Raw genomic sequence first — 19,988 nt, 5'->3', positions numbered from 1 at the left:
TCAGCTATAGGACAGCTATATGTTTTCTATAGGACAGGGCATGTGGACAGATCAGCTATATGTTATCTATAGGACAGGACATGTAGATAGATCAGCTATGGAACATGGCATGTGGACAGGCCAGCTATAGAGCAGCTATATGTTATCTATAAGACAGGACATGTGGACAGGTCAGCTATAGGACAGGACAAGTGGACAGGTCAGCTATAGGACAGGACATGTGGACAGGTCGGCTATAGGACAGGACATGTGGACAGGTCGCCTATAGGACAGGACATGTGGACAGGTCAGCTATAAGACAGGACATGTGGACAGGTCAGCTATAGGACAGGACATGTGGACAGGTCGGCTATAGGACAGGACATGTGGACAGGTCGGCTATAGGACAGGACATGTGGAGGTCAGCTATAGGACAGGACATGTGGAGGTCAGCTATAGGACAGGACATGTGGTCAGATCAGCTATAAGACAGGACATGTGGAGGTCGGCTATAGGACAGGACATGTGGTCAGATCAGCTATAGGACAGGACATGTGCACAGGTTGGCTATAGGACAGGACATGTGGACAGGTCGGCGATAGGACAGGACATGTGGACAGGTCACCTATAGGACAGGACATGTGGACAGGTCTACTATAGGACAGGACATTTGGACAGGTCAGCTATAGGACAGGACTTGTGGACAGATCAGCTATAGGACAGGACATGTGAACAGGTCATCTATAGGACAGGGCAGGTGGACAGGTCGGCTATAGGTCAGCTATGGGGCAGGACATGACGACAGATCAGGTAAAGGTCAGATATAGATAAGGACATATGGACATTGCTCCTTGACCTCACATTGACCTCTCCTTGACCTCACTTTCTCCTTGACCTCACTGTTCTCCAGAGCTCCCTCCCTCTGGAATGGCTGGATGTCAGTTAGCAGTGTGTGATAGCAGACAGAGACAGTAGTGACTGTTGGGTGGCAGGTTAGACAGCGTCCCGCAGATTAATGCTGTAATTTAAGAGATTAAGACACCGAATGACCCACATGTAGAAATAAACTCAGCAAAAAAAGAAACGTCCCATTTTCAGGACCCTGTCTTTCAAAGATAATTAGTAAAAATCCAAATAACTTCACAGATCTTCATTATAAAGGGTCCTGTTACCCCATGCTTGTTCAATGAACCATAGACAATTAATGAACATGCACCTGTGGAACGGTCGTTAAGACACGAACAGCTTACAGACGGTAGGTAATTAAGGTCACAGTTATGAAAACTTAGGACACTAAAGAGACCTTTCTACTGACTCTGAAAAACACCAAAAGAAAGATGCCCAGGGTCCCTGCTCATCTGCGAACGTGCCTTAGGCATGCTGCAAGGGGGCATGAGGACTGCAGATGTGGCCAGGGCAATAAATTGCAATGTCCGTACTGTGAGACGCCTAAGACAGCGCTACAGGGAGACAGGACGGACAGCTGATCGTCCTCGCAGTGGCAGACCACGTGTAACAACACCTGCACAGGATCGGTACATCCGAACGTCACACCTGCGGGACAGGTACAGGATGGCAACAACAACTGCCCGAGTTACACCAGGAACGCACAATCCCTCCATCAGTGCTCAGACTGTCCGCAATAGGCTGAGAGAGGCTGGACTGAGGGCTTGTAAGGCTGTTGTAAGGCAGGTCCTCACCAGATATCACCGGCAACAACGTCGCCTATGGGCACAAACCCACCATCGCTGGACCAGACAGGACTGGCAAAAAGTGTTCTTCACTGACGAGTCGTAGTTTTGTCTCACCTGGGGTGATGGTTGGATTCGCGTTTATCGTCTAAGGAATGAGCGTTAGACCAAGGCCTGTACTCTGGAGCGGGATCGATTTGGAGGTGGAGGGTCCATCATGGTCTGGGGCGGTGTGTCACAGCATCATCGGACTGAGCTTGATGTCATTGCAGGCAATCTCAACACTGTGCGTTACAGGGAAGACATCCTCCCTCATGTGGTACCCTTCCTGCAGGCTGATCCTGACATGACCCCCCAGCATGACAATGCCACTAGCCATACTGCTCGTTCTGTGCGTGATTTCCTGCAAGACAGGAATGTCAGTGTTCTGCCATGGCCTGCGAAGAACCTGGATCTTAATCCCATTGAGCACGACTGGGACCTGTTGGATCGGAGGGTGAGGGCTAGGGCCAATCCCCTCAGAAATGTCCGGGAACTTGCAGGTGCCTTGGTGGAAGAGTGGAGTAACATCTCACAGCAAGAACGGGCAAATCTGGTGCAGTCCATGAGGAGGAGATGCACTGCAGTACTTAATGCAGCTGGTGGCCACACCAGATACTGACTGTTACTTTTGATTTTGACCCCCCCTTTGTTCAGGGACACATTATTCCATTTCTGTTAGTCACATGTCTGTGGAACTTGTTCAGTTTATGTCTCAGTTGTTGAATCTTATGTTCATACAAATATTTACACGTTAAGTTTGCTGAAAATAAACGCAGTTGACAGTGAGAGGACGTTTCTTTTTTTCTTCTGTGTTTATAACTAATATATTGTAATTTAATAATGCGGTTTGAAGGGACAGAAAGTGGAAAGGGAAGTGATATTTTAAATGTTGCTTACAGGACCTGATTTAGATTGTGTTACACCCAGATAAGATCAGACCAGTGATTTAATCATCTCTAATGCCTCAGTTTAATCACCCCCGGCAACCTGCTGCCAAGACTGAAGACAACATGATTCTCTGCAATTGGGGGGAGGGGTTAGAGTTAGAGATGTGGTCATTCAGAAACATGCCAGAGTGTCTCCTAGATTTGGAATCTCACTGAATTAAGAGGCTCTCCTTGCGTCACAGTGTTTTTGTAATGAGTTGCCATGATGTTTTGATCTAAACCAACTAAATTGCTTCCCGTTAATTGGGAACTGCCAACCAGATTCAGATTCGTAGTAATTTGGTAACAATTACTGTGGCAGAATGCAGTAGCGGAGAAAGACTAACAAGATAAGGATTCTAGCACGGCTTCAAATGTTCTACAAGTGTTCTGCTGTAACATGGTGATGAACCACAGCTTCAGTTGTTAACATGTTACATGGTGATGAACCACAGCTTCAGTTGTTAACATGTTACATGGTGATGAACCACAGCTTCAGTTGTTAACATGTTACATGGTGATGAACCACAGCTTCAGTTGTTAACATGTTACATGGTTTTTCTCCAGGGTCGAAGATTTATTACAGAGTGTGTTATGGGTACTCTATGATGCTTGCTTTATCAATTACACTGATCGCTATCCAAGCGTTCAGACGTTTTTGGAAAGGAAATCACAGTAGCTTAAATAGTCAAGTGTATGTGATAGCATTCATCATGGTTTACACCCATGAAAAAGCTATGTCCTTCTCCTTCCCTGACTGTTCCTAAATGTTTGTATTCCTAACTTAATCCGCCAAGACAATGTTCTGCAGGACATTGGTACCCAGCCAGGCTCCAAGACAATGTGCTGTAGGATGTTGGTACCCAGCCAGGCTCCAAGACAATGTGCTGTAGGATGTTGGCACCCAGCCAGGCTCCAAGACAATGTGCTGTAGGATGTTGGCACCCAGCCAGGCTCCAAGACAATGTGCTGTAGGATGTTGGTACCCAGCCAGGCTCCAAGACAATGTGCTGTAGGATGTTGGTACCCAGCCAGGCTCCAAGACAATGTGCTGTAGGATGTTGGTACCCAGCCAGGCTCCAAGACAATGTGCTGCAGGATGTTGGTACCCAGCCAGGCTCCAATACAATGTGCTGTAGGATGTTGGTACCCAGCCAGGCTCCAAGACAATGTGCTGTAGGATGTTGGCACCCAGCCAGGCTCCAAGACAATGTGCTGTAGGATGTTGGTCCCCAGCCAGGCTCCAAGACAATGTGCTGTATCTTGTTGGTCCCCAGCCAGGCTCTAAGACAATGTGCTGTAGGATGTTGGTACCCAGCCAGGCTCCAAGACAATGTGCTGTAGGATGTTGGCACCCAGCCAGGCTCCAAGACAATGTGCTGTAGGATGTTGGTACCCAGCCAGGCTCCAAGACAATGTGCTGCAGGACGTTGGTACCCAGCCAGGCTCCAAGACAATGTGCTGTAGGATGTTGGTACCCAGCCAGGCTCCAAGACAATGTGCTGCAGGACGTTGGTACCCAGCCAGGCTCTAAGACAATGTGCTGTAGGATGTTGGCACCCAGCCAGGCTCCAAGACAATGTGCTGTAGGATGTTGGTACCCAGCCAGGCTCCAAGACAATGTGCTGTAGGATGTTGGTACCCAGCCAGGCTCTAAGACAATGTGCTGTAGGACATTGGTACCCAGCCAGGCTCCAAGACAATGTGCTGTAGGATGTTGGCACCCAGCCAGGCTCCAAGACAATGTGCTGTAGGATGTTGGCACCCAGCCAGGCTCCAAGACAATGTGCTGTAGGATGTTGGTCCCCAGCCAGGCTCCAAGACAATGTGCTGTAGGATGTTGGTACCCAGCCAGGCTCCAAGACAATGTGCTGTATCTTGTTGGTACCCAGCCAGGCTCCAAGACAATGTGCTGTAGGATGTTGGTACCCAGCCAGGCTCCAAGACAATGTGTTGTAGGATGTTGGTACCCAGCCAGGCTCCAAGACAATGTGTTGTAGGATGTTGGTACCCAGCCAGGCTCCAAGACAATGTGCTGTAGGATGTTGGTACCCAGCCAGGCTCCAAGACAATGTGCTGTAGGATGTTGGTCCCCAGCCAGGCTCCAAGACAATGTGCTGTATCTTGTTGGTACCCAGCCAGGCTCCAAGACAATGTGCTGTAGGATGTTGGTACCCAGCCAGGCTCCAAGACAATGTGCTGTAGGATGTTGGTACCCAGCCAGGCTCCAAGACAATGTGCTGTAGGATGTTGTTACCCAGCCAGGCTCTAAGACAATGTGCTGTAGGATGTTGGCACCCAGCCAGGCTCCAAGACAATGTGCTGCAGGATGTTGGTACCCAGCCAGGCTCCAAGACAATGTGCTGTAGGATGTTGGTACCCAGCCAGGCTCCAAGACAATGTGCTGCAGGATGTTGGTACCCAGCCAGGCTCTAAGACAATGTGCTGTAGGATGTTGGTCCCCAGCCAGGCTCCAAGACAATGTGCTGTAGGATGTTGGTACCCAGCCAGGCTCCAAGACAATGTGCTGTAGGATGTTGGTCCCCAGCCAGGCTCCAAGACAATGTGCTGTAGGATGTTGGCACCCAGCCAGGCTCCAAGACAATGTGCTGTAGGATGTTGGTCCCCAGCCAGGCTCCAAGACAATGTGCTGTAGGATGTTGGCACCCAGCCAGGCTCCAAGACAATGTGCTGTAGGATGTTGGTCCCCAGCCAGGCTCTAAGACAATGTGCTGTAGGACGTTGGTACCCAGCCAGGCTCCAAGACAATGTGCTGTAGGATGTTGGTACCCAGCCAGGCTCCAAGACAATGTGCTGCAGGACGTTGGTACCCAGCCAGGCTCTAAGACAATGTGCTGTAGGATGTTGGCACCCAGCCAGGCTCCAAGACAATGTGCTGTAGGATGTTGGTACCCAGCCAGGCTCCAAGACAATGTGCTGTAGGATGTTGGTACCCAGCCAGGCTCTAAGACAATGTGCTGTAGGACATTGGTACCCAGCCAGGCTCCAAGACAATGTGCTGTAGGATGTTGGCACCCAGCCAGGCTCCAAGACAATGTGCTGTAGGATGTTGGCACCCAGCCAGGCTCCAAGACAATGTGCTGTAGGATGTTGGTCCCCAGCCAGGCTCCAAGACAATGTGCTGTAGGATGTTGGTACCCAGCCAGGCTCCAAGACAATGTGCTGTATCTTGTTGGTACCCAGCCAGGCTCCAAGACAATGTGCTGTAGGATGTTGGTACCCAGCCAGGCTCCAAGACAATGTGTTGTAGGATGTTGGTACCCAGCCAGGCTCCAAGACAATGTGTTGTAGGATGTTGGTACCCAGCCAGGCTCCAAGACAATGTGCTGTAGGATGTTGGTACCCAGCCAGGCTCCAAGACAATGTGCTGTAGGATGTTGGTCCCCAGCCAGGCTCCAAGACAATGTGCTGTATCTTGTTGGTACCCAGCCAGGCTCCAAGACAATGTGCTGTAGGATGTTGGTACCCAGCCAGGCTCCAAGACAATGTGCTGTAGGATGTTGGTACCCAGCCAGGCTCCAAGACAATGTGCTGTAGGATGTTGTTACCCAGCCAGGCTCTAAGACAATGTGCTGTAGGATGTTGGCACCCAGCCAGGCTCCAAGACAATGTGCTGCAGGATGTTGGTACCCAGCCAGGCTCCAAGACAATGTGCTGTAGGATGTTGGTACCCAGCCAGGCTCCAAGACAATGTGCTGCAGGATGTTGGTACCCAGCCAGGCTCTAAGACAATGTGCTGTAGGATGTTGGTCCCCAGCCAGGCTCCAAGACAATGTGCTGTAGGATGTTGGTACCCAGCCAGGCTCCAAGACAATGTGCTGTAGGATGTTGGTCCCCAGCCAGGCTCCAAGACAATGTGCTGTAGGATGTTGGCACCCAGCCAGGCTCCAAGACAATGTGCTGTAGGATGTTGGTCCCCAGCCAGGCTCCAAGACAATGTGCTGTAGGATGTTGGCACCCAGCCAGGCTCCAAGACAATGTGCTGTAGGATGTTGGTCCCCAGCCAGGCTCTAAGACAATGTGCTGTAGGACGTTGGTACCCAGCCAGGCTCCAAGACAATGTGCTGTAGGATGTTGGTACCCAGCCAGGCTCTAAGACAATGTGCTGCAGGACGTTGGTACCCAGCCAGGCTCTAAGACAATGTGCTGCAGGACGTTGGTACCCAGCCAGGCACTAATGCGTCTCTCTCTCCTCACTGAATGAATGATACATGGATGAATGGGTGATAATTGTGCTCCTTACTTAACAATTGAAGTTAAATGAGGCCTAACTGAATGATAAGGAGGGCGAAGAGGTTGATTTAATTCAGAACAACAATAGTGTAATGATGCGTTTGTGTTATTCCTGTTTATCAGCGTCGGCACTCATGTAAAAGATTTGACTTGCATGGCTTGCAGGTTGACAACCATTCTCTTTTACGTTTTACTTTGTGAAAAGAAGCTGTTATCAGATTGTTTAATTTACTATAACTCTATCACTAATCAAATGTATTGTCAGGGAAACTGAAACATGCTACATGTTGCCGTAGGGCTTTAGAATAATGCAAAACATATCCAAGTTGATGAGCGGCAAACAAACAATGCTAGTCCACCTGCACAGCCGGCCCATCGAAACTAAACCTCAATTATACCAAAACGAATTTCACACATAATAAGAGTTAGCCTATATACGAGATGATTCAATTGACAATAGTCTGATGAGTGACAATATTAGGCATATCAGTTGTCAAATTGTACATGAAGAGATGGGCACATCTTATAATTGACAGATGCAGGGAAAGGATCATCACTTTATCAAATCCTCCTTCAGAGTCACATGCAGGTAAAACATTGATTTCTATACAGTATCTGAAAGAGAATATTCTGCAGTTTATGACACTTACCTTTGTCATATAATTCTAAAAATTCACAAAGTGCAGCCCTTTTCCCAGTAATATATGTGCTGTCCATGCATTCAGCACATGACCACTTATGTGGCAGCATTCCTCTGGCTACTAAGCAAAAACTAGTAACATAATAAAAGTCAAATTAAAATATGCTATTCTGTCGGCAATGGATGAATGGATGCCAGCAACCAGATAGAAACTGATAATGGTGCATGTGACTTCAGTTAAGTTTTGGAAAACCAAGTACTTGCTCAATGGCTTTCGATATCTGGAGATAAAACCAGGCCAGCGGGGGAGAGACTGAGAATGGGCACAATACAGTGTCTGATATAATGAACAAAATACTGTTTTTATATCTTGTCATAAATATATTTCCACTAATATTTATTTATGCAATTAATTCTTTGCAATTCTTCATGCACTGGTGATTTTGTTTAGTAATACAGAAAATAATTTAACTTATGACCTGGCTGGTTATATTATTATTAGTAGTATGATCATCATCATCAACAGGTTCCATGCTGGGTGGTACATCTGTCAGAGAACAGGTTCCATGCTGGGTGGTACATCTGTCGGAGAACAGGTTCCATGCTGGGTGGTACATCTGCCGGAGAACAGGTTCCATGCTGGGTGGTACATCTGTCAGAGAACAGGTTCCATGCTGGGTGGTACATCTGTCAGAGAACAGGTTCCATGCTGGGTGGTACATCTGTCGGAGAACAGGTTCCATGCTGGGTGGTACATCTGTCAGAGAACAGGTTCCATGCTGGGTGGTACATCTGTCGGAGAACAGGTTCCATGCTGGGTGGTACATCTGTCGGAGAACAGGTTCCATGCTCGGTGGTAAAACTTCGCAGGCCTCCTAGGAACAGGAAGGCTGGCTTCTGCTGATCCTCCTGGTTTTGTATTTGGCTGGAATGTGATTTACTGATCGGGATCCCAGCTAATGTTGAGCTCCCTCCCTGGGTTTCTGTTAGCTGGGCTGAAGGTGTTACTAGTCATTCTCCGCTGATACAGTTGAAGTCAGAAGTTTACATACACTTAGGTTGGAGTCATTAAAACTCATTTTTCAACCACTCCACAAATGTCTTGTTAACAAACTATAGTTTTGGCAAGTTGGTTAGGACATCTACTTTGTGCATGACACAAGTCATTTTTCCAACAATTGTTTACAGACAGATTATTTCACTTATAATTCACTGTACCACAATTCCAGTGGGTCAGAAGTTTACATACACTAAGATGACTGTGCCTTTAAACAGCTTGGAAAATTCCAGAAAATGTAATGGCTTTATAAGCTTCTTATAGGCTAATTGACATCATTTGAGTCAATTGGAGGTGTACTTGTGGATGTATTTCAAGGCCTACCTTCAAACTCAGTGCCTCTTTGCTTGACATCATGGGAAAATCTAAAGAAATCAGCCAAGACCTCAGAGAAAAATTGTAGACCTCCACAAGTCTGGTTCATCCTTGGGAGCAATTTCCAAATGCCTGAAGGTACCACGTTCATCTGTACAAACAATAGAACACAAGTATAAACACCATGGGACCACGCAGCCGTCATACCGCTCAGGAAGGAGACGCGTTCTGTCTCCTAGAGATGAACGTACTTTGTTGCGAAAAGCGCAAATCAGTCCCAGAACAACAATAAAGGGCCTTGTGAAGATGCTGGAGGAAACAGGTACAAAAGTATCTATATCCACAGTAAAACGAGTCCTATATCGACATAACCTGAAAGGCCGCTCAGCAAGGAAGAAGCCACTGCTCCAAAACTGCCATAAAAAAGCCAGACTACAGTTTGCAACTGCACATGGGGACAAAGATCGTTCTTTTTGGAGAAATGTCCTCTGGTCTGATGAAACAAAAATAGAACTGTTTGGCCATAATGACCATCGTTATGTTTGGAGGAAAAAGGAGGAGGCTTGCAAGCCAAAGACACCATCCCAACCGTGAAGCAGAAGGGTGGCAGCATCATGTTGTGGGGGTGCTTTGCTGCAGGAGGGACTGGTGCACTTCACAAAATAGATGGCATCATGAGGAGGAAAATTATGTGGATATATTGAAACAACATCTGAAGGCATCAGTCAGGAAGTTAAAGCTTGGTCGCAAATGGGTCTTCCAAATGGACAATGAACCCAAGCATACTTCCAAGGTTGTGGCAAAATGGCTTAAGGACAACAAAGTCAAGGTATTGGAGTGGCCATCACAAAACCCTGACCTCAGTCCTATAGACAATTTGTGGGCAGAACTGAAAAAGCCTGTGCGAGAAAGGAGGCCTACAAACCTGACTCAGTTACACAAGCTCTGTCAGGAGGAATGGGCCAAAATTCACCCAACTTATTTTGGGGAGCTTGTGGAAGGCTACCCGAAACGTTTGACCCAAGTTAAACAATTTAAAAGCAATGCTCCCAAATACTAATTGAGTGTATGTAAACTTCTGACCCACTGGGAATTTGATGAAAGAAATAAAAGCTGAAATAAATCATTCTCTACTATTATTCTGACATTTCACATTCTTAAAATAAAGTGGTGATCCTAACTGACCTAAGACAGGGAATTTTTACAAGGATTAAATGTCAGGAATTGTGAAAAACTGAGTTTAAATGTATTTGACTAAGGTGTATGTAAACTTCCGACTTCAACTGTACTTAGGGTTAGGGTTTCTGTTAGCTAGGCTGAAGGTGTCACTAAATGTCCTCTGTTATTCTCCGTTTCAGCTGAAGAACAAGTTCATGAAGAAGCTTCCCCGAGACGCCGAGGCATCCAATGTTCTCGTTGGAGAGGTGGACTTCCTGGACGCCCCCTTTGTGGCATTTGTACGTCTACAACAGGCCGTGATGCTGGGAGCTCTCACCGAAGTCCCTGTCCCCACCAGGTTAATATAGAAATGTATATTTTGAAATGTAAACTAGAGTTGTTACGGTTTGACATCATAGTGTAATCTCTTTGGTCTTTCATCCTCAGATTCCTGTTCATCCTTTTAGGACCCAAAGGAAAAGCCAAGTCTTATCATGAGATAGGAAGAGCTATCGCCACCCTCATGTCAGATGAGGTAAGCAGAACAAGGTTTCAGAGCAAGGTATTTAACCTTTACTTTTTTTTTACTAGGCAAGTCAGTTAATAACAAATTCTATCCCGGCCAAACCCTCCCTTAACCCGGACAATGCTGGGCCAATTGTGCACCGCCCTATGGGAAGGTATCAGCTATGATGTCGGATGAGGTAAGCAGAGCAAGGTGTCAGCTATGATGTCAGATGAGGTAAGCAGCACAGAGCAAGATGTCAGCTATGATGTCAGATGAGCTAAGCAGCACAGAGCAAGATGTCCGCTATGATGTCAGATGAGGTAAGCTGCACAGAGAAAGATGTCAGCTATGATGTCAGATGAGCTAAGCAGCACAGAGCAAGATGTCCGCTATGATGTCAGATGAGGTAAGCTGCACAGAGAAAGATGTCAGCTATGATGTCAGATGAGCTAAGCAGCACAGAGCAAGATGTCCGCTATGATGTCAGATGAGGTGAGCAGCACAAGATGTCAGCTATGATGTCAGATGAGGTGAGCAACACAGAGCAAGGTATCAGCTGAATACATGTCTGAGTCCCTACTAAATACTATGCTGCCTGTATAAATCCGTCAGATGAATGCTATACAGGTATGCTGTCTACTAGTTGAACATTCACATTCAGTCCCTTTCCAAACCAGCTGAGATGTACTTGCTGCTGATATTCACAACTGCTTTGTTTTTTCCAGCTTTTTCTGAGAACTCACTGAGGCCCCCTACTGGGCACCAACTGCCAGCTCTCACTTCATATTTAATTTAATCAGTAGACAATTTGAACATTAACTTTCTACTTTACAAGAGACAAAACAAACTACATAAATATGAAAATAAAAAGCCAAATCAAATCCAAGTGTTGTTGAACTGACGACTTTGTCTTATGCAGGTGTTCCATGACATAGCGTACAAGGCGAAGGACAGAGAGGATCTGCTGGCTGGCATCGATGAGTTTCTGGATGAGGTGATCGTTCTGCCCCCGGGGGAATGGGACCCGGCCATCAGGATAGAACCGCCCAAGTCTGTACCCTCTGCTGACAAGAGGTTAGCATCCATCTGCTGACATGATATGCTGTTTTATGCGTTTCTATACTATAGTCCTCTATATTGTGCTTCTCAGGAAGAACATGTATGCTGGAGGCGACAGCGGCCAGATGAACGGAAACACGCCCCATGATGGGGGAGGAGGGGGAGGGGGGCACGCCGTGGGTGACGAGCTCAAGAAGACAGGCAGGTGAGTCAACTAATAAAAACACTGTACTGATGAAGGCCATTGATGAAGGCTGAAACATCAAGCTTTTAATAGTTTAATCGTTTTTAAAGGTGTGCGATCATTGCGGTTATCGTTTCAATGATGATAAAAAAAAACAGTTGCGACTCCCGTTTCTCGTCTTCCATTCCTCTGGAGTCAACCAATAAAATGTCTCAGGATAGGTTAGTGAGTCAGGACAGGGCAGGAAAGGACAACCAGAATGTTTTTCTTCATTATTTTCAGGTTTTGTGGAGGTCTCCTACTTGACATCAAAAGGAAAGCTCCATTCTTCGCCAGTGATTTCTACGATGCGTTCCATATCCAGGCGCTGTCGGCCATCTTGTTCATCTACCTAGGAACCGTAACTAACGCCATCACCTTCGGAGGGTTGCTAGGAGACGCCACCGACAACATGCAGGTGAGGCTCTCTCTTCTTTCTGTCAAGCATGTTGAGACCTTTGTTATGAACTGCATTAAAGGTGCACTCTTTGATTTCAGATTCCTCCCAGTTAAACTAAACTATCAGGTTGTAGATACTGATAGTTTAACACCCCTGATCTACATCCTGATAGTTTAACATCCCTGATCTACATCCTGATAGTTTAACACCCCTGAACTGCATCCTGATAGTTTAACATCCCTGATCTACATCCTGATAGTTTAACATCCCTGATCTACATCCTGATCTACATCCTGATAGTTTGATACCCTGAACTGCATCCTGATAGTTTAACATCCCTGATCTGCATCCTGATAGTTTAACATCCCTGATCTACATCCTGATCTACATCCTGATCTACATCCTGATCTACATCCTGATCGTTTAACACCCCTGATCTACATCCTGATAGTTTAACATCCATAATCGACATAATATCACTGATAGTTTGAGAGCCCTGATCTACATCCTGATAGTTTAACACCCCTGATCTACATCCTGATCTACATCCTGATAGTTTGATACCCCTGATCTACATCCTGATAGTTTGATACCCTGATCTACATCCTGATAGTTTAACACCCCTGATCTACATCCTGATCTACATCCTGATAGTTTGATACCCCTGATCTACATCCTGATCTACATCCTGATCTACATCCTGATAGTTTGATACCCCTGATCTACATCCTGATAGTTTAACAGCTCTGATCTATAAACTGATTGTAGAACACCCCCGAACTGCATCCTGATAGTTTAAAATCCATAATCAACATAATATCACTGATAGTTTTATATCCCTAATCTACATCCTGAGCTACATCCCGAACCCATTTAAAAAAAGAATGTGTTGCCTAAAATGACATACCCAAATCTAACTGCCTGTAGCTCATGACCTGAAGCAAGGATATGCATATTTTTGATAGCATTTGAAAGGAAACACTTTGAAGTTTGTGGAAATGTGAAATTAATGTTGGAGAATATATCACATTAGATCAATTTTATTTGGAATGGCAAGCCAGACAATATTAAAAGGGCCTATTTATATAATGAATAGGAATTCGGAGGACAGAAATGATTAACCCTAACCCGAATATGAAGCGAGGGCCAGCCAACGAGAGCATACAGGTCGCAGTGGTGGGTAGTATATGGGGCTTTGGTGACAAAATGGATGGCACTGTGATAGACTGCATCCAATTTGCTGAGTAGAGTGTTGGAGGCTATTTTGTAAATGACATCGCCGAAGTTAAGGATCGGTAGGATAGTCCGTTTTACGAGGGTATGTTTGGCTGCATGAGTGAAGTGTGCTTTGTTGCGAAATAAGAAGCCAAATCTAGATTTAATTTTGGATTGGAGATGGTTAACCTCTTGGGGCTAGGTGGGACGCTAGCGTGCCACCCGTGGTGCACTCCATCAACAGCAGGTGCATTTCAAGAGCGGCAAATTTGAATCCAAATAAATGTCAAAATTCAAATTTTTCAAAAATACAACTATGTTACACCATTTGAAAGATAAACATCTCCTTAATCTAACCACGTTTTACGATTTCAAAAAGGTTTTACGGCGAAAGCATAAATTTAGAGTATGTTAGGACAGTACATTTACAAGAGTTGTGTGTAATGTTTTGTCAAGTCAAAGACAGGGTCACCAAAACCATAAAACCAGCTAAAATGATGCACTAACCTTTTACAATCTCCATCAGATGACACTCCTAGGACATTATGTTAGACAATGCATGCATTTTTAGTTCTATCAAGTTCATATTTATATCCAAAAACAGCGTTTTACTATGGCATTGATGTTGAGGAAATCGTTTCCCTCCAATAACCGGCAGTCAAGTCAGCGTAACAAATTAAATAATTAAAATTAGAAAACATTGGTAAAATATTATATTGTCATTTAAAGAATTATAGATTTACATCTCTTGAACGCAATCAACTTGCCAGATTTAAAAATAACCTTACTGGGAAATCACACTTTGCAATAATCTGAGCACTGCGCCATGAAAAATACGCGTTGTGATACAGACTAGACGTCATGTTGGGGTTATCTAAAATCGAAAATACTATGTAAATAATCCATTACCTTTGATTCTCTTCATCAGATGTCACTTCCAGGTATCACAGGTCCATAACGAATGTAGTTTTGTTCAAAAAAGCTCATCATTTATGTCCAAAAATCTCCGTCTCGTTAGCACATGATGTAAGCCAGCCGGACTTCTCGTCATGAACGAGGGGAAAAAATATATTTCCGTTCGTTCAAACATGTCAAACGTTGTATAGCATAAATCATTAGGGCCTTTTTTAACCAGAACATGAATAATATTCAAGGTGGACGAATGCATACTCTTTTATAACGTATTGGAACGAGGGTACCCAACATGAACTCGCGCGCAAGGTGTCTAATGGGCCATCATCGTTCCATGGCTCTTGTTCGGTCAGATCTCCCTCCAGAAGACTCAAAACACTTTCTAAAGGCTGGTGACATCTAGTGGAAGCAATAGGAAGTGCCAAAATATTCCTAAACCCCTGTGTTTTTCAATGGGATAGGTTTAAAGTCAATACAACACATCAGGTATCCACTTCCTGTCAGAAAATGTCTCAGGGTTTTGCCTGCCAAATGAGTTCTGTTATACTCACAGACACCATTCAAACAGTTTTGGAAACTTTAGAGTGTTTTCTATCCATATATAATAAGTATATGCATATTCTAGTTACTGGGTAGGATTAGTAACCAGATTAAATCGGGTACATTTTTTTTATCCAGACGTGCAAATGCTGCCCCCTAGACCCAACAGGTTAATGTGAGTCTGGAAGGAGAGTTTACAGTCTAGCCAGACACCTAGGTATTTGTAATTGTCCACATATTCTAAGTCAGAACCGTCCAGAGTAGTGATGCTGGACGGGCGGGCAGGTGCGGGCAGTGATCGGTTGAAGAGCATGCATTTGGTTTTACTTGCATTTAAGAGCAGTTGGAGGCCACGGATGGAGAGTTGTACGGCATTGAAGCTCATCTGGAGGTTAGTTAACACAGTGTCCAAAGAAGGGCCAGATGTATACAGAATGGTGTCATCTGCGTAGAGGTCGATCAGAGAATCACCAGTAGCAAGAGCGACATCATTGATGTATACAGAGAAAAGAGTCGGCCCAAGAATTTAACCCTGTGGCACCCCCATAGAGACTGCCAGAGGTCCGGACAACAGGCACTCCAATTTGACACACTGAATTCTGTCTGAGAAGGAGTTGGTGAACCAGGCGAGGCAGTCATTTGAGAAACCAAGGCTGTTGAGTCTGCCGATAAGAATACGGTGATTGACAGAGTCGAAAGCCGTGGCCAGGTCGATGAATACGGCTGCACAGTAATGTCTTTTATCGATTGCGGTTATGATATCGTTTAGGACCTTGAGCGTGGCTGAGGTGCACCCATGACCAGCTCGGAAACCAGATTGCATAGCGGAGAAGGTACGGTGGGATTCGAAATTGTCGGTGATCTGTTTGTTAACTTGGCTTTCGAAGACCTTACAAAGGCAGGGTAGGATAGATATAGGTCTGTAACAGTTTGGGTCTAGAGTGTCTCCCCCTTTGAAGAGGGGGATGACCGCGGCAGCTTTCCAATCTTTTGGATCTCAGACGATACGAAAGAGAGGTTGAACAGGCTAGTAATAGGGGTTGCAACATTTGCAGCACATAATTTTGGAAAGAGAGGGTCCAGATTGTCTGCCCAGCTGATTTGTAGGAGACCAGATTTTGCAACTCTTTCAGAACATCAGCTATCTGGATTTGGGTGAAGGAGAAATGGGGGAGGTTTGGACAAGTTGCTGTGGGGGGTGTAGGGCTGTTGACCGGGGTAGGGGTAGCCAGGTGGAAAGCATGGCCAGCCGTAGAAAAATGCTTATTGAAAGTCTCAATTATCGTGGATTTATTGGTGGTGACAGTGTTTCCTAGCCTCAGTACAGTGGGCAGCTGGGAGGAGGTGTTCCAGAACTTTTTGGAGTTTGTGCTACAGGATGCACATTTCTGTTTGAAAAGCTAGCCTTAGCTTTCCTACCTGCCTGTGTATATTGGTTCCTAACTTCCCTGAAAAGTTGCTTATCGCGGGGGCTATTGGATGCTAATCCAGTACCCCACAGGATATTTTTGTGCTGGTCAAGGGCAGTCAGGTCTGGAGTGAACCAAGGGCTATATCTGTTCCAGGTTCTACATTTTTTGAATGGGGCATGCTTATTTAAGATGGTGAGAAAAGCACTTTCAAAGAATAACCAGGCATCCTCTACTGACGGAATGAGGTCAATATCCTTCCAGGACACCCGGCCAGGTCAATTAGAAAAGTCTGCTTGCAGAAGTGTTTTAGGGAGTGTCTGACAGTGATGAGGGGTGGTCGTTTGACCGCAGACCCATTATGGACGCAGGCAATGAGGCAGTGATCGCTGAGATCCTGGTTGAAGACAGCACAGGTGTATTTAGAGGGCAGGTTGGTCAGGATTATATCTATGAAAACATTTTGGACACAGACCTGGATAGTATGACAGAGCTATGCAGGCTGTCATTGCAGTAGATTGCAACTCCGCCCCCTTTGGTTGTTCTATCTTGTCTAAAAACGTTGTAGTTAGGGATGGAAATTTCAGGATTTCTGGTGGCCTTCCTAAACCAGGATTCAGACACGGCTAGGACATCCGGGTTGGCAGAGTGTGCTAAATTAGTGAGTAAAACAAACTTCGGGAGGAGACGTCTAATGCTTTTACGGTTACAGAAGTCAACAAATGATAGCACCTGGTGAATGGGAGTGGAGCTAAGCGCTGCAGTGCCTGGATTAACCTCTACATCACCAGAGGAACAGAGGAGGAGTAGGATAAGGGTACGGCTAATGGCTATAAGAACCTGGGGAATGGGAGCGGTGCAGGGGGCTGCAGGGCCTGGATTAACCTCTACATCACCAGAGGAACAGAGGAGGAGTAGGATAAGGGTACGGCTAAAGGCTATAAGAACTGGTCGTCTAGCGCGTTCGGAACAGAGAGTAAAAGGAACAGGTTTCTGGGCGCAGAAGAATAGATTCAAGGCATAATGTACAGGCAAGGGTATGGTAGGATGTGAATACAATGGAGGTAAACCTAGGCATTGAGTGACGATGAGAGAGGTTTTGTCTCTAGCGACATCGTTTAGACCAGGTGAGGTCACCGCATGTGTGGGAGGTCAAACAAACGGGCTTGCTAAGGCATATTGAGCAGGGCTGGAGTCTACAGTGAAATAAGACAATAATCACTAACCAAAACAGCAATGGACAAGACATATTGACATTATGGAGAGGCATGCATAGCCGAGAGATCATAGGGACCAGTGGGAGGCTAGGCAAGCTGGAGACATGGTTATTCAGACAGCTAGCGGGCCGGGGCTAGCAGGCTAGCAGAAGGGTCTTAGGGGGGACGCCGTGACGGAAGAAGTCTGTTGTTGTAGCCCCCTCGGACAGTTACGTTGGCAGACCAGTCGTGTTGAATTGCCAGGGCTCCGTGTAGGTAGTAAAAGGGTCCAGGCCAATTGCAAAAATAGGTATTGTAGCCCAAGAAATTGGCTGATGGTCCTCTTCAGCTAACAGTCCGATATGCTCTAGACAGCTAGTGGGCCACGGCTAGCGGATGGGCCTTCAGGGGACGTCACGATGAAGGAGCCTGTTGAAACCGCTCGGGCGGATTACGTCGGTAGACCAGTCGTGGTGGAATCTGCGGGGCTCCGTTTCAGCAGTAAAAGGGGGTCCAGGCCAATTGGCAAAATATGTATTGTAGCCCAAGGAGTGGCTGATGGACCTCTTCAGCTAGCCGGGAGATGAGCCTAGCACGAGGCTAATTCCAGGCTCACTGGTGCTTGCTTCTGGACAGAGACATTAGCCAGGGGGTAGCCACTCGCATAGCAGCTAGCTAGCTGCTATGATCTAGGTGAAAAGGTTCAGAGCTTGCGGTAGGAAACCGGAGATGTGGAGAAAGAGCAGTCCGGTATGCTCTGGGTTGAAACGCGCTGTGCAGACTGGCAGGAGTTGACCAGGCGAAGATTACCTGATGACCGCTAGCAGTGGCTAACTGACTATTATCTAGTAACTAGTTAGCTGGCTAGCTTCTGTTGGGAGTTCCGGTTCTAAAGTATAGAACATAGCAGATCCATACCACATTGGGTGAGGCGGGTTGCAGGAGAGTATGTTGAAACTGAGGTTAAAAATATATACGAAATATATACGAAGGGAAAAAAAAGATATATACATGGGACACGACAAGACGAAGACAAAGACGTCTGAACTGCTACGCCATCTTGGCTGTCATTAATTTAGAGAACACAGAGAACATAAAAAAATGCTATGGTAATAAAACATTTAAGTTTACACACTCGCAAGAATGTCAAAGCTTTCATTAGCTTCCCTACAACACAACCTTCATAAGTCTAGATGGCCGGGCGGGGTGGGTGTGGACAAAACTACACTACATTTTATCTCTGGGAACCTCAGGATGACAAATCATAGCAAGATTACTGAATGCAAGTACATTATTTACCTTCAGAGGTGAATGTATCAAACGAGTTGCCATGATAGAAGTGTTTTGTTGTTGTGCACTATCCTCAAACAATAGCATGGTATGTTTTTTCTGTAATAGCTACTGTAAATTTGAACAGTGCAGTTAGATTAACAAGAATTTAAGCTTTCTGCCCATATAAGACATGTTTATGTCAGGGCGTGACAGGTGGTTGTTTTGGGTTTTCTGTTTATATGTGGGGTTTTTCTAGAATTCTATTTCTATGTTTTGTTTTCCATGTTTTGGCTATATTTGACAAAAGTGTATATGGGGGATTGGAATGTATGCAGACAATTACATTGATTGAAGCAACAATCTATGGAATAGCCTTCATTTCGCAAAACAAGAATAGACTGACGTGTTTCAGAAGAAAGTTCTGTTCATGGCCATTTTGAGCCTGTAATTGAACCCACAAATGCTGATGCTCCAGATACTCAACTAGTCTAAAGAAGGCCAGTTTTATTGCTTCTTTAATCAGGACAACAGTTTTCAGTTGTGCTAACATAATTGCAAAAGTGTTTTCTAATGATCAATTAGCCTTTTAAAATGATAAACTTGGATTAACTAACACAACGTGCCATTGGAACACAGGAGTGATGGTTGCTGATAATGGGCCTCTGTACACCTATGTAGATATTCCATAAAAAAAGTACGCCTTTTCCAGCTACAATAGTAATTTACAACATTAACAATGTGTTCACAGTATTTCTGATCAATTTGATGTTATTTTAAAAGACGACAAATGTGCTTTACTTTCAAAAACAAGGACATTTCTAAGTGACCCAACTGTTCAACAGTGGTGTAATAATACCTTTATTATACCTTTGTGTGTCCGATAATCTACCGTTTATATAGGAGTTGTTAAAACATGCTAATAATGGTCCTCTGAGTATATCAAAAAAAGTTTGGTTTACTTCCACTGCTATGCCATCCAGCCCTGGAGTTTTCCCAGACTTAAAGGCTTTAATTGCATCAAGAAGTTCCTCCTCTGTAATTTGGCTTTCACATGAGTCTTTCTGTACAGATCTTTATTTTTATAATATATTACAATGCATCTTTCTTGAATAAGTTCCCCCATTTATTTTTGTTTTTCCTCTTACTCTGAGCCTCTATGGTACAGTTTCTATTGCCATCTATCTGTACTGTT

General features: G+C 45.2%; 1 protein-coding gene across 5 annotated transcripts in view; it reads left to right on the top strand.

Annotated features, from left to right (window-relative positions):
* slc4a4a (solute carrier family 4 member 4a) overlaps nucleotides 1–19,988 on the top strand; it is a 220,119-nt gene that overhangs the window by 133,613 nt on the left and 66,518 nt on the right. For all 5 annotated transcript variants that reach the window (XM_045706591.2, XM_045706588.2, XM_045706590.2 and 2 more), the window contains 5 exons: nucleotides 10,263–10,420; nucleotides 10,510–10,597; nucleotides 11,490–11,644; nucleotides 11,721–11,834; nucleotides 12,096–12,270. In XM_045706591.2, coding sequence (XP_045562547.1) covers nucleotides 10,263–10,420; nucleotides 10,510–10,597; nucleotides 11,490–11,644; nucleotides 11,721–11,834; nucleotides 12,096–12,270 — 690 coding nt within the window. The remainder of the gene's footprint in view (nucleotides 1–10,262; nucleotides 10,421–10,509; nucleotides 10,598–11,489; nucleotides 11,645–11,720; nucleotides 11,835–12,095; nucleotides 12,271–19,988) is intronic.

Source organism: Salmo salar, chromosome 24 (genome assembly GCF_965601325.2).
Source record: "Salmo salar chromosome 24, fSalSal1, whole genome shotgun sequence".
Taxonomy (NCBI): Eukaryota; Metazoa; Chordata; class Actinopteri; order Salmoniformes; family Salmonidae; genus Salmo; species Salmo salar.
This window is presented reverse-complemented; position numbering and strand designations above follow the sequence as displayed.